The sequence below is a fragment of the Microtus oregoni genome, unplaced genomic scaffold (genome assembly GCF_018167655.1).
Source record: "Microtus oregoni isolate MIOR12 unplaced genomic scaffold, Mior012 000086F_ref0000336, whole genome shotgun sequence".
In the NCBI taxonomy this organism is placed as follows: Eukaryota; Metazoa; Chordata; class Mammalia; order Rodentia; family Cricetidae; genus Microtus; species Microtus oregoni.
The window spans coordinates 3491236-3507065 of record NW_024544552.1 but is presented as its reverse complement, the minus strand read 5'-3'; the positions used below and the strand labels follow the sequence as shown (position 1 = coordinate 3507065).

General features: G+C 40.4%; 1 protein-coding gene across 1 annotated transcript; it reads right to left on the bottom strand.

The window, feature by feature from the left end:
* Positions 1-206: 206 nt before the first annotated feature.
* LOC121442080 (intelectin-1b-like) lies at positions 207-11425 on the bottom strand. The gene is made up of 7 exons (XM_041643551.1): positions 11368-11425; positions 9821-9913; positions 8051-8298; positions 7580-7738; positions 7073-7193; positions 6170-6273; positions 207-359 (listed from the first exon to the last, which is right to left on the bottom strand). The coding sequence occupies exons 1-7, from the start codon at positions 11423-11425 to the stop codon at positions 207-209; spliced, it is 936 nt and encodes a 311-aa protein (XP_041499485.1).
* Positions 11426-15830: the final 4405 nt, after the last annotated feature.

Sequence of the window (15830 nt, the reverse complement as noted above, 5' to 3'; positions counted from 1 at the left end):
ATACCAAGAGAATCAAACAGGACAGCAGAAACCCTTTTATCACCCATCCCTACACAAAAAGAATTCACAAAGACACCCATGCCTGCAATGAACATGATTTATTCTCCTTCCTGTGTCATTAGCATTCTAGTAACTAGATAGGTTTTTCTCCATGCATGTGAGTCCACAGATTAGAGAAGAATTCTGGGTCCCACACCACAAAGTTCTCAACGGTAGAACAGAAGCACGGCTGCTTCAGTTATCGTCCGACTATTGCTGCTCCCAGTATGAGTTCCATATCCATCTGCATCAAATCCAGAGAAGTCACCACACTGCATGGGGTCCCTTTCTGGGAAGTATCCTCCTCCACCAATGCAGTGCTGAAAAACAGGGAAGAAGTAGCAATCAGAGGTGTTATGGTTCGGATATAAAGTTCCCTATCAAAAGGTGTTAGATACTAAACACCTGATCTCCAGGATAAGTAATATTCAGAGGCAGAACTTTGGGGAAGGGATTAAATTTGAGGACCCTGCCTTCATCAGTTAGTTAATCACTAATGGAGCTACCATTTTGAACTGACTATTGGTAAGTGGTGGTGGTATGGAAGGGGGTGTCTGGTTAGAGGAAATAAATCACTGAAGGTGTGAGTTTTGAAAGGTATCTTTCTCTGACCTTCCTTGGTCATTCTTGACTTCTTGTAACTAAGAAATGAGTCATATTGCTCTGATATGTCTTTCCTGCATGATATTCCTGCTCCACTATGAATTTAAAAGCAACAGTGCCAAATGACCATGGGTTAAAATCTCGGAAATCATCAAGCGTTACTATTGCTGTGAGGAAACATCATGACCGAAGCAAGCTTGCTCTCTTGCTTTGGCTGGTGTGTGGCATGGTACTTAGTGTGTTTGGAGACCCAAGTGGCAGAGAGATGGCACGGGATCTGAGGTGACTTCAGCCTTACTCTGAATCTGTGAGTTTGTCCTTCTCATTGCATTCCCTAATAAATCGGTTTTTAAGCCTTTATGAGTTCGTGCTTCACAAAGGTGAATTGAAACCATGGCCTGTGGCTAGCCTGCATGACATCCTTGTTCCATGAGACCCAGAGTCTGCAGACATCCGTTAGCTGCCACCTGGACATGGTGGAGGTCTTCTCTGATTAAGCACAGGGTCCTACAGAAAGCCATCAGTTAGGCTGCATGCCCTTTCACATCTGGAGCTGATCCCACCATGCACAGTGCCATAGGCACGTGTATTAGTCACATTAGCTGCCCCAGTCTCCTCTCTCCCCCACGCTGAACTGTGTGGCTGTTGTAACAGCTCAATGACTCTGTTCTGCCTTGTGCTTCTGTCTGACCTGACCTGCTCTGCATATGATCTTCCTGTTTTGTAGACTAAGGCTGTCTCTAACCCAATCCCAAAGACACCAGGTCTGGTCAGGGAATAGTCACAGCAGTCACAGTCTGGCCTGTCCCACGCGCAAGCCCAAGCGCTTTTTCCACAGCCTCAGACCATCCCGCCCTGTAGGAGCAGGGCCTGCGTCTAGCCAGTCTCTCAGCCAAGGAGGCCTGCTCTGCAGTGTGGTTATGCCCCTCCACGCCTGCCTTTGCCTCCCTAGCACTGGAATTAAAGGCATGACCCACCATGCTTGGTAAACACTGAGTTTTAAATTACGTGCTCTGGGTTTCCTGTGTGCAATCAATCAATCCCTCTAAGACCCAGGTGGCTCTACAGGATAGGCACTTCCTGCCAGTGATTATTGATCTGGTTGTTAGGAGTGATCTCCAGTTGCTCCGCATGCCTGCCATCTTCCCTTGGCATGTACCCCATCCCCTAATCAGGTTATAACCAAATATAACCAATTTTGTTAAATATAATTCATTTCAGCTTTGCTAGGTCTCACAGGTTATTCATGTTGTGCTCCAGAACCTTAGTGTTACAATGGCAACACCTGCTGGCTAGCATCCTTATTACACCATAAAAGTCTCAGTAGCCACCTGAACCTGCCACTGAACACTGGCTCCACCTGCTGATCAATCAAGATTATTACACCTAACACAGTTTTCTGAGAATTTTAATGGAGGTAAATTATTTGATAATTAAATATTAGATTGATAAATAAATAATTTTTCTACACCAATTGTGGATAATATTGTCATCCAGGAATTTAAAAACCTTTTCATTTCTACTATAAATGGAATTTTAGAAGAGATATAGGACCTATCTGGGATGTATACATTCTTAACCATAGTTGCTATAGTCAGGAAATTCATATTGCATCCTTAAAATATGGTTTTATAAATTACAGGAATGAGAAACTTTGACTTATAGACTTTACAAACTGACACTGAGAAATTACCAAAAGGATTCATTTCATGGATGATAAATTAACAGGCAAATTTTATTCCATAGAACATGGAAATGTTCCAAAGGCAGAAAAGATTTATTTATATCAAATGGTTATGGAATGTTAGCAGATAGAACGTTGGTTTTGGAAGGCAATTTGCAAGCTTTCCAGATAATCTCTAAGGACAAAAGTTATGATTGATGGCTATAATTAAATCCTTAGAATCATATGTGAATGATGAAAACAAGAAGCTGAGTGATCTAATGAATTCATTGGAATCGTTCTCTGTTCAGGAAGTTCAATCCTTACAGAAAGCAGTGAAAAATAGATTTCAATATTTAGAAGAACTTGTTAAAACTGATAAAAAGAGCATTGATGCTCAGACAAAAGAGATTGGAGGGGTCTTAACATTGCCAGTATCTCACAGAGTCAGAGATGACTTGCCAAGACTTGTAACTTCACCTGATATAAACTATCCTGTTACAATTCTGAAAAGGCAGCAAACATTAACTATCCAGAAGGATATACAGAGAGTATATACATACGAAAGATTTAAAAGTTTTTAAGGAGGCAATAGTTTCTTAGGGTACATATCCAGCATCTGTGAGGCAGTTGTTAAATACATGGTATTCAAGAAATAGGATTACACCATGTGATTGGCTTCAGCTAGCCTTAGTGGTTTTATAATATGGCCCTCAGTTACAATGAAGGAACTATTAAAAAGATGAAGCTAAGTTCCCTGAACATCAAGGTAAAAATCAGAGAATATGAAGTTTCCCAATATCAAATTCTTGGTGAGGGCCATTATGCTGATATAAATAGTCAAGCTACTAACAATGAACATGTTGTGTCTGTATGCCATACAGCAGCGTCAAATGCTTGGGACAAGATTCAAGAACTAGGAAAAGAATTGAGTTGTATACTAAAGTTATACAAGGTCCACAAGAACTCTTCGGTGACATTTTACAGAGATGAACTAAAACTGTTCATATAGGGGTATCAGATCAAGAAGCTAGATAAGTACTAATAGAATCTCTGGCTTTTGAAAATGCTGAGAATGCAAAAAGATACTTGGGCCTTTAAAGATCAGATCAGCACCAATAGATGAGTGAATTTAACACACAGCCAATAGTGAGTCTCTTGACTAATGAGACCTGGGCAAGAGAGGCATTTTCAAAAGGCCTGAAGACACATCAAAATGTGAATCTTTAAATTGTGGTAGAATAGGACATCTGAGAAGAAACTGAAGATAGGGAATTCCTAGAAATAATGTTTCTTCTGGGAATGACCCAAGTAGAAGGCCCCAACCTTCTTGACTATGTAGAAAATGTGGCGAAGGTCAACATTGGGCCAACAAATGTAGCTCAACAAGAGACAAACAAGGTAACTCTTCACCACTGGGAAGCTTCTTGGGGGACCTTTTACAGGCCCCCAAGTTGAATGTGGTCTAATCATTCCCAGTCAGTGTGGAGGACAATCTTCCCCAAAATAATTAGAAAATCAAGGGTCTATTGTAAAAAAGCGTAATACTTGCTGTATGATAAAGTAGTTTTGGAGGATGAACCAAAAGTTCCAGGAGGAACTAGAACATGTGTACTTGGCAGACTTCTATAAATGACCAAAGACCAAAGCTAAAATTACAAATAAATAACATCATAATTGAGGGATTATTAGACACAGGTAAAGCTGTGACTATTAATACTGCATAATCTTGGCATCTGAATTGGCCTCCTCAGAAGGTAGATGTTCAATTCCTTAGGATTGGGACCCTATCTCAGGTGAAACAAAACATGAGATGGGTTGAATGCACAGGGCTAGAAGGACAGAGAGGAAGGCTGAAGCCATCTGTGGCTAATGTAGTAGTGGTTCTATGGGGTTATGTTATACTGCAGCAATGGAATACCCAGATTATCATTCTTCAAATCTCTGAAACAGACCATAAACCAACTCATGTTTGTGGGAAGAATATTATAAGGCATTATTAAAAAAAAACAGTTTCTGACCATCCAGGCTGTACAAAAACTAGGCAAACAGCTGTCAAACTCTCAGAGGTACCAACAGTCCTACCATTAAAATGGTTTTGTATTATGCCTAGAAACTTTTTATTTAGACAAAATGGGGAACTGTTGTGAGAATTCATTCTGTCAATAGCTTTGGGGTGCCTGCCTTAGGGCATGGCCTTGTGTGCTAGGTGATGACTAATAAGCTTGAGAGGAAAACATGCTCACTCTCTTGCTTTGGCTGGTGTTTGGCATGGTCAGAGACCCAAGCAGCAGAGTGGTACATTGAATCAGAGGTGGCTTCCGCCTTACTCTGTAACTATGAGTTTGTCCTTCTCATTGTACTCCTTAATAAGTCAGTTTTTATACCTTTTTGAGTTTACAATTTACATATGTATAGGCAAACCACTCATATATATCAAATTAAATAAACACACCTGAAATAAGACAAAATAAAATACCACCTAAAGAAGCTAGTAACATGGGAGCTGAAGTGATAGCCCCAAGGTTAAGACATCTTGTGCCTCTTTCAAAGAAGCAAAGTTCAGATCCCATCTTTGACATCAGATCCCTGTACCCAATCGAAAGACTTAAGCTCCAATTCCCAGGGAGTCAATATCTCCCTTTGATCTCTGTAATAACTTGAATACACATGTGCTCACATACAAATAAAGTCAAGTAAATGTTTTAAAAATTCAGAATCATGCCTATAAATCCCTCCTTGATCCCAAACATATTCAGGATCCAGACATCTTGGCGCACTATTTGATATTCACCTACTCAAATGAAAACAGTGAAACTATTCAAAATGTGTTCTATTCCCATTCTCTGTATTCAACTATTAATAAATTAAATATCTTTGGAACCCATTAATGCCTTCTCTCTCCCCAGATTCCTATCACAGTTCATCAGGCTTCATTTGGACCATGGAAACCATTTAAATACTTATTTCCTTATGCTTAGTCTTTTCTTCATTAAAATCTGTAAACTCTAGGTGTCACACCACTGTCATCTTTGAAAAAAAAAGAATGCTTACATTAATCTCATGTGCCTGTTAAAACATTGCAGTGGTCCTCATGACATACAGTCCAAAAACCACTGGTTGTTTCCTGATCTAGTCCATATTAACATTTCTAAAAGAGATCTTCCTGTAACCTACCACATCTTACATACCCAAATTGAAAACAGCTCGCTACTCCTTCAATATGACATGCTCTTCTCCATTTCATCATTCCACATCACAGTCCCAAGTCCACCTTGACAAGAAGCTGCCTCATCTTGACCAGGTGAAGTACAAGTTAGTGATTGAGGAATTAATGGACACTGAGATCTTCAGGATCACCTGCCAGGAGCTCATGCTCCTCTTCTCATAGTGTTATATTGATGAGGGCTGGATTACAAAAGAGCATGCTATTTTTTGAGACAGAGTCTTACTATGTAGCTCTGGTTGACCTGGAATTCACTATGTATCTGTTTCACTCTTAAAGCTAAATCCTGGGTAGAGCGCAACTCTCTAACAATCTCAGCCCCCAATGACTTGCACACAACTTCCTGAATACAAGTGTCACCCTCATTCCTGGTGACTGAGTGCTTTATCCTAAAAGCTAAGCAAACAGCAACAGTGCATTAGAAGTTTGTAATGCTGACCATGGTTTTCAACAACACCGGATTTCTGTATCTAGACAGGAATTCTGATCCCTGAGACGTAGCAAGGTATAGGGAAAGGTCACACTCTCATACATGTACACACACTAATTCAACAGTCTCCCATACTCAATATACACCAACAACGCACAGTCAACCCCAGTCTTATTCGTGAGCCTCTTTGGTCATTACACAGACTCACATGTTCAGTATTACATCCAGTGACCTTCACCCCAGGACACAAGGCATTGGCTGCTCTCTCATTATTAAATACTCTGAATTGGACGTATCCTGCAGTGAATTCATCTGAAAACAAAAGATAGGAAACAGCGTTCAAGGAAAGTGCTAGAAATCACTGTCAACCCAGAGTTTATGGTGTCAGGTTCAGGATACACAGTCTAAAATATCAGACCTATTGGGGGAGCTTCACCTATTCTCATCCACAGACCCCAGGAGTTGGTTATTGAGAAAAGGCCCCCATGTGTCAGCTTGAATGGAGAAATTTCTGATACAGCAAGGTCTCTACCGAATGTCTCCAAGGACTTGTCACAGTAGTTAAGTGCATTTATTTTGGCCCTGCTTATATTTTACCTTGCTAACTTTTCCTTAAAGCCTTATATCCCAAGAATAAATAAGAAGTTCTTTGAATTATACAGCAAAAGTTTAACATTTATAAGGGTACATGACCCATTTGGATTTATATTAAACAACAGAGCAGTCGTCATTCACAACTGAAATAAATACATTGTTTTCTCTTGTTCAGCCCTGTGCACATGGACCTGTGTTTTTCCTAAATAAACTTCAAACTGATAATGGGATTGCTAAGAGTAGATTCTAGAACCATGTATCCCCAGTGCAAATGCTAACTCTCCTGCTCATGCCCTGTGCTTTCAAGAAGTTCCAGGACCTTCAGTGCTTCTTTTAATTTGTTAAATGAGTTAGTGATAGTTGAGAGACCAAGGACAATCAACTGAATGAAGTTTAACAAAACAAGAATAGTCATAGAAGAGAAGCATGCTGTAGTCGATGGTAAATGTCTGCTATCCATCATAACTGAATTTACCACATATCCTTCACAGCATCCAGATGAGCATTAGAGACTTACTTCGGCCAAAGGGGGAGTAATACGATGCTGTCTTCTGTGCATCACCAAAGTCGTAGGTAACTGGTAATGCTGGACCATTGTCAGTCCAACACTTCCCTCCTCCATATTTCACTGGGTACTTCTACAAGGAACAAAGGAAGTCACTGGGTAAGGACTGCAGCACTGGTACTCCCAGTAGCACTGCCCTGCACAGAGAAGCACTGCATGTGTCCAGTAAGTGAGATTGTTTCTAAACCAGTTAGATAAGAAAGACTCCTTCCCATTGTCTTTGTCTCTCTCACATCCTTGGCTCCTCTCCTCTCCTCTCCTCTCCTCCCCTTTTCTTTCCTCTTCCTACCTGTCCTCTCCTCTTCTTTCTCCTCTCCTTTCCACATACCCCCTACCTTTTCCTTCCTTTGCTCATTACACTTTAGAATGAGAGGAACACACAATAGCACATGCCCAGCCTCAAACACTTGCCTATCTCCACACCCATGAAAAGCAGCCTTGGTTAGCAATCATAAATACCTTGTACAGGCCAAACAGATTATGGCCCATGCGCTGAAAGAAACCATTAAAAGTGCGGTACCGCAACAGGGATCTGTTCCTCCAATTTTTCAGGGGGCTATTGTTGGGCACATGCCAGATGCCCAGGTTCTCAGCCTGGATGTCGAAGTAGCCAGGGTTCTGGAAAGCAGCAAATACTGAGTCTGACCAGAGGAGGAGATTTCACCGGGTAAAAGTCCCTAGAAGAACTGATATCCCTAGGCTCCAGGTAGACAGAGGGCCAGCCATGCTCAGATGACCTATTTTCAAGGTTCCACCACCACTACCACCTACTTACCAAAAAGCCTACTTGGGAGGATTCTGAGATTCATGGTAGGTACTTTTCACTTCTTCAGCCCTGTGTTGAAAGACAACCTTCCCACCCTCTCCATGGCATCCTTGAGCTACACTCACATCCTCATGCTTTCCCAAGTGACTACAGAGTGTACCAACCTTGTAGTCATCACTTGTGGCCCCCTCTGCAGTCCCAAAGGTGTTGTAGTTGGCCCAGTTGCCATCCCCCTCTGGGTTTTCTCTTCTGTTGCCTTGCTGACTGGACCAGCGATCGCCCACAGTGCATTTCCCATGCATGTTGTTCTCGTGCACACTGGCCACCAGGGTCCATCCACCACCATCAGTGGTCATGTCACAGAAGGTCTGGTAGATGGCACCATTCTCCGTGTGAAGGAAATAGAGGCCATCTGTAGAGAGAAGCAGTCCACCGTCCTGTGTGCCGGCTCATTGTCCATCTCTGCTCTAGAAACAGAATGGCTCTAGGAACTACAAACATGGTTAATTGATGTGCGATTTCCCTCTGTTTGCAGTGAATATCATTGGTTAATAATGGAACTTCTTTGGGCCTACAGAAGAGCTATAGGGGAACAGTGCTAAGTGGGAAAAAGGAATGCTGGGAGAAAGGAGGCGGAGTCAGGGAGAAGCCATGGAGCCACTGCTGGAGACAGATACACCAAAACTTCGCTGGTAGGCAATGATCTTGTGGTGATGCACAGATTAATGAAGATGGGTTAAATTAATATGTAACAGTTAGTCAATAAGAAGCTAGAGCTAATGGGCCAAGCAGCGTTTTAATTAATACAGTTTCTGTGTGATTATTTCAGGGCTAAGCAGCCAGGAAACAAACAAGCAGCCTATTCCAACAGCTACTGCCTCATAGCCTGAGAGTCCTACCACATGTGTCCCTGGGGTTCTGCCTGACTACAGAAAGTCATGCTTCTGTGACTGAAGGAGAACATGGAATTACCCAAACTGACAGTGATGTTTTTCTAATGTTAAACAGAGTTTTTACAAAGGATTTAGTAATTCTACTCAGTATATACTCAAAGAACTGGGAGCAGGGACTCATATATGTACATTCATGTTTGTTACAGCTTTGGACACAAGACCTGAAAGACAGAAACAAGTCAAGTACTTTTCTATAGAAAAAGGAATACCCATTATATTCTATGCTGTCTCCTATGCAAAATATATATTGTGTACATTCCTATATATCCAATAGATCAAAAAGAGTAAAGTGAACTGGAAAAATGGCTCAGTGGTTAAGAGCAAGTACTGCTCTAGCAGAGGAATTGAGTTAGGTTCTCATCCCTCACACTTGGCATTTGTAAAAGTGCATGTCACTCCAGTTCCGGAGGACTAGATGACCTATTCTGAACTCTGCATGTACCTACACATACATGTACACAATATCCCACAAAGACATGTTTATCTACACACAGTAATAATAATAAATCTTTTTAAAATAAATGAACTATTTTACAACACATAGGAGCCTTGATGATTGCTAACAAAATGAGGCAGGTTAGTCATATGAGGTAACAGATATTGAAAGATTCATAGAAGTAGGAAACAGAACAGCAACTCACAGGGAATATGGGAGTTTATTGCTACAGGATTTCTATTAAAGGAACAAAAACTTTCTGGGGATGGACAGTGGTGATCCATACCCTTGTGAAAGTCATTCTTGACTCTGAATACCCTTAAAGTTGATTAAGTGCAATTTTTATCCACTATGTACATTTTGTAACATTTTCTATATATATAAATAAAGCTGTTCCATGGGACAAAAGCCTGATTTCCTTGCTGGGTTATGTGTCTGCATTTCTGAGACAGGGTCTTCCCAGGTGACTTTGGAGATTTCAATCCTCTGCCGTAGGCTCCCAAGTGTTAGGATCACAGTGTGCTCTTTAAATGTTCATCACTCACCTCGTGCCCCAGTGACCTCCTGCTTGATTTCCTTGCAGCTTCTGAACAGAGAGGAAGACACAGGATTGGCCTGGCTGTTGGTGTCCAGGTTCTCTTTAACAGGAGAAGATGCAGAATTTCACACTCATGGGACACCCAGCCTCCCCTGTCATTCATCCTAAACTTACTCCATAACTTCCTAAAGCCTCCCTCTGAGAATCAACAAGATTTCTAAGTAGGAATAAAGATAAGATATTTGAAGGTGTGGAGAACTTTGTGTCCAAAGTTCTGAAAAAGAAAAATAAGGTGAAGTTCAACTTTGCAGGTAGGAGAAATGCAGGGAGCCTAATGTGTCTGAAGCATGGGTAGTGAGGTAGACAGGGCAGAAGCAAGACCAAGAGAGCCTGGAAGCAAAAGCCTTGCAAATTGGCCTCAACTCTGCAAAGTCCTCTGAGAACCTAGACGAGTGGAAACAAATGAGAACTTTGGTGTCAGAGCTGCTCAGGTGTAAGTAGCTCCATGTTTACAAGTCAAGCATATTTAGATTGTTTTCACTGTGTCTGAGCCTCAGTTCTCTGGTGTCTAATATCAAGCCGACATAGATTATCATGTGGAGATCACATAATATGACAGTTAGGGACTTCCTTCTTCCTTAAATATACCAAAATATCAGTGAAAAGGAATTACTCATTTAAAATAATTTTGAGTTATTGTAGAGAGCAGGATTGAAGTAAATATTCTCTGCTCACAAACCAGACTGTTCCCTTGGCACTGAAACTCAAAGGCCAAGGACCTAAGCATAAGGAATGACTAGGATGGGACACAGTTCCTTCAGAATTTCCTCTAGAGTTACACACAGTATAGAGTTAGGACCAGGGCATTTTCCAACAATCTCTCTGCCACTGTCCAATTCCTTCAAGAGGCAATCATCATACAGCCTACATCTCAAAGGCATCATCTCTATGATGAATGGCATAGGTTGTATTTACATTCCAGGAAAAGAACATAAACCCACAACTAAATAAAATTTATTTTCGTACAGACTGAGGGTGGGCAATAATTGGGAAAGGCTAGAGGGAGGAAAAGGAGTGGGAAAAGAATGCAATCATGTTAATTTAAAATATTTATTATTATTATTATTATTATTATTATTATTATTATTATTATTTTTAAAGGCATGAACTGTGGTGACTCATTTCTTTATTTTCAGCATTTGGGGAGCAGAGTTAGGTTTGAAGGAGGAAGAGAAGTAGAAAAATAATGAAATTATATTTAATTTCAAAAATTTATTATTTTGTAAAAAGGCATGAGGTGTGGTGTTCCACTTACTTAATCCCAGCACTTTGGGAGCAGAAGTAGGTAGATATCTGATTTTGAGGCCAATCTGGGCTACAAATCAAGTTCCAGGACATCTAAGGCTACATAGAGAAACCCTGTCTCCCCAAACAGTAAGCAACAGGAACGATAACAACAAAATCATGATCTCTGACCCTCAAGAGACCCATGTCTGGACTGCCTTTAAAGTTAGAAGTGACTTGAGGAGTCTGGGGTCCTGTATCAAGACTCACCTGCACTGCACCATCTGGTGGCCAAAATGGTAAACAGCAGAATTCTGAACTGGGTCATAGTCATCTAGAGAAAGACAAGAAGAAGGTCACTCTCTATCCAGACCATCTTTTCCCCCATCCCTGTCTGGGCTCCTATCTAGTTCCACTTAAAGGCTCCTTCATTTCCTTTAAACTCCTCGCATCTCTGGGTCCTAAAGCAGACCCGAGCTGGAGTCCACTTTCCTTCTTCCACTGACAGCAACTATACGTTCCCCTCCATACCTGGCCAGACACTCAGAGTTGTCCGCTGAGTGGAGATGAGCCCCTCTCTCTCTGCAGAGTGTCTAGTGTGGTCCAGGTGAGGCTCTTGTCCTTTTATGGGAAGAGCCTGGTGGGAATAGCCCAGACTTTGCCAGGCTCCCCCTTTTCTGGCAGGATGCCGCTGCATGATCACCTTTTTTTTTTTTTATTGCTGAAAAGTTTTTTGTATAGTGTTGACTCATGGGATTCAAAGTCTCTAAAAGATAAATACTAAATGTCATATACTAGTATTATCACCACATTTGGAAATTTAATTCATCTATGTATTTCCAAAAGGAAATAGGTGAGGAGGCTTGCAATATTTGCCATCTGCTGTGAGATGTCTTTCTGTACATTATGAATATGTGTTGCTCTCATTGGTTGATAAATAAAGCTTCTTTGCTGCATGTCAAGGCATGATAGGGCAAGACAAGAAACACAAGCAGAGATGTAGGAGAAAGGCAGATTCTCAGAAATGCCTGCTAGCTGCCAAGAAAGCAAGACATGTAGAAAATGAAGTAATGTAGATGGACATGATTCATTCCCCGCTGCCCAGACCACAAAATAATATCTCAGAAACCATATTATTTGCAATACTGTTTGGCCAATAGCTTAAGCATATTTCTAGCTAGCTGTCATAGTCTAAAATAACCAATCTTCATTAATCTGTGCATCACCACGGCAAAGTATGGGTGGGCTCCAGTGAAGGTGTTTGTCCCGGGCGGTGACTCCATGGTTTCTCCCTGACCGCCTTCTCTGTATAAATATCTTTTCCAACCTGGCTATATTCTGTTAAGCCATTGGATGAAAGCAGCCTATTTATTAACCAATAAAAGCAACACATATACAGAAGGACTCCCCATACCAAGGTAAGAAGCCACAAACTATATTGCAAAGTATAGATAAGGAAAATGGATTAATTTAAATGTAAGAGCTAGTTAGTAATAAGCCTGAGTTATTGGCCAAGAATTTATAAGTAACATTAAGCTTCTGAGTGGTTATTTGGGAACTCGCAGACCAGAGAAAAACCTCTGATTACAGATATCCATTTGGATTTTTTGTTTGTGTTTTTCTTGCAAGGTAAAACTTAAAACCCCCCCAAATATTTACAATTATCCTCATTTTATAGGAGAAGACGTTTTTGCAAGGAGGGGAGAATGTCTAAAAGAGTACATTTCATATATCCCAGGCTGGCCTCAAACTCTCTGTTTATTTGAAGATGTCCTTGAACTCTTGGTTCTCTTCCTCCCACCTCCATGTCTGGAATTATAGACATATACCATAGCATATGATTATAAAAAGGCAAGTTTAACAACAAAATAGTAATATAAATATTTAAATATAAAATAAGAAATTCAATTATGCAGTCTAAAGTTTTATATCTCACTATTTTGTCCTTGATTTTCTCATAGTTACCAGAAACTAGTAAAAAATTAAAAACACTAAATTTGGGATTAAATCCCTAGAAATCCTCTTTGATGATGCTTTGCACTTTCTTTTTTATTTGTTTTGTTTTTTTGAGACACGGTTTTTCTGAAGCTTTGAAGCCTGTCCTGAAACTAGCTCTTGTAGACCAGACTGGATTTGAACTCACAGAGATCCACCTGCTTCTGCCTCCTGAGCACTGGGATTAAAAGCACGTGCCACCACCACCTAGTGATGCTTTGAACATTTTTATCCCTACTTTTATTCTTTCTCCAGTTCTCATATACCTCTTTGGGCTGTAATGAAATGAATTGCCTCTTTTACTCAGCAATGAAACATCCTCAGTACAAAGCTTTATCATAATACTGATAATATTTCTATAATTTTGGAGTCACCTTTTGGCTAAACTTATAGTTTATATCTTTGTATGTTCAAAGGACTGATTTATACAATGTAACTCATATAGGTTGATAGAATAGAATAAAACAGAGGCGTGTAGCTCAGCTGGTAGAACGTTTGCTTTGTATACATGAGCTGTAGGTTCAATTCCTGGAATCAGGTAAATTAGGTATGGTGGGACATGCCTGAAATTTCTATCCCTGGCCACTGGGAGTAGGAGGATCAGAAATTTGGGGTTATCCTCTGCTACATAGCTAGGACGGAGATCGAGGACAGTCTATGGTACATAAGACCCTGTGAAACAAAACAAAATAAAACAAATGTTTACACACAAAGAAAAGCTATACATCTTTTAGTGAATAAAGGCCATCTTTGTCTACATAGTGAGTTGGGAGTCACCCTCTACGTACTACTTTATTTCATTGTTTCCTAGATGGCTGCTGTAAGGACGAGCCTTCAGTAGCTTAGAAATTGAAGGGGAGCCGTGTAGTATCCGACTAATCACTCAATTGACCTTTCTTTCTGAGGAATTATGATGGAGGAGGGTCATCTTTCTATCTGTTGTTTCATTGGTTAAGTAATAAAGAAACTGCTTGGCCTCTGATAGGACAGAAAATTAGGTAGGCGGAGTAGACAGAACAGAATGCTGGGAGAAAGAAGCTGACTCAGGTCAGTCGCCATGATTCTCCTACTCCAGACAGACGCAGGTTAAGATCTTTCGTGGTAAGCCACCTCGTAGGCTACACAGATTGTTAGAAATGGGTTAGATCAATATGTAAGGGCTAGTCAACAAGAGGCCAGAACTAACGGGCCAAGCAGTGATTAAATGAATACAGTTTCCGTGTAATTATTTCGGGTATAAAGCTAGCTGTGCGGGTGGCCGGGTGCCAGGAACGTAGCCCGCCGCTCCTATTACAACAGAATTAAAATTTAATTCTGGGGCCAGCAAAAAAGAAAAATACACACACACACACACACACACACACACACTCCTTCAGGGTCTCTTTCTACCTTCTTTGTCTTTGTATTTTAAAAACCCTTTTAATATTCCCCATACCAAGTTCATTACAAAGAGGATTTTCACCATAACTAAAAATTATACAGCTACTGCATAATCATTATAAAACATATTTTTTGGTTCAAGTCAGTCCCAATACATTTTTTAACCACATCTTTATAAATTTCCTGAGGAATACACACTTAGCCAAACACTTATCTTTTAGACAGATATCTCACACAGATCAGGAGCCTGTCATTCATAACCATTTACATAGGCAATAACTCTTATAATTGCCAAAAACCAGATTATTTGTTTCAATTTTCATATTTAGATTCCTGTCCAGTTATCGTAACTAATCATCCAGTTCTTTGTTTTCTAGTCATATGAAGTCAATTGTTTAAAGCCTTGCTTTGGCTATGATGCACATTGAAACCCATGAACACACACACACACAAAAGTTTGAGCTAACTCCTGGGACTGAGTTATTTTCCTAATCATTAACCTAACCCATAGTCTACATGACCCTTGAAGTAAAACTCTTAAGTCTTAGCCTTCTGAAACTTCCTTGTTCTACCCTTTGCAGTCCCTGCTTTATCAGGGCCAGGGCAACACTATAACCTACATTTATCTACATTAATTTTCCTAATAAACTAACCTCTATTATAATCCCTTACTTTAATTGTTAATGAGTGTCCATAACCAAAATTCTATTTAAACTAACACTAATATTGTATAGAATCATTGCTTCAATTAAACATCTTTTCTTAAAAAAGTTACTTATTTATTATGTGTACAGTGTTCTTCCTGCCTCTTTGCCTGTAGGCCAGAAGAGGGTACCAGATTTTTCGTGAGCCACCTTGTGTTTGCTGGGAATTGAACTCAGGACCTTTGGAAGAGTTAGTAACAAACCTGATCTATTGGCTGAGCATTTGTAAACAATATAAGTTTCAGTGTGTCTATTTGAGAGTGGCTGTGGGACAGGAAATCTCTGTCTACAAGTTAGTTTTTTGCCCTTCTTCCACATAGGTTCTGGGCATTAAACTCAGGTTTGGTGGTGAGTGTCTTTACCAAATGAATCATGTTATAAGCTCTGTCTGTCTTAATTTTTGAGACAGGAATTCTTCCTGAGCCTGGAGCTTGCCCGTGTAGCTAGCCTGGTTGTCCAGTAAAGTCCAGGAATCCATCTGTTTCTACTTCCTCAGAGATATGAGTCAGGTACATGGAGCTGTACCTAATTTTTATGTGTGCTCTGGAGATCCAAACTTATGCTTGAGCAGTGTAATGGTTAATCTTGACTGTCAACTTGACTACACTCTGGAAATAGCTAAAAGTGAAACAGCTGTCATGCTTGTAATGGATT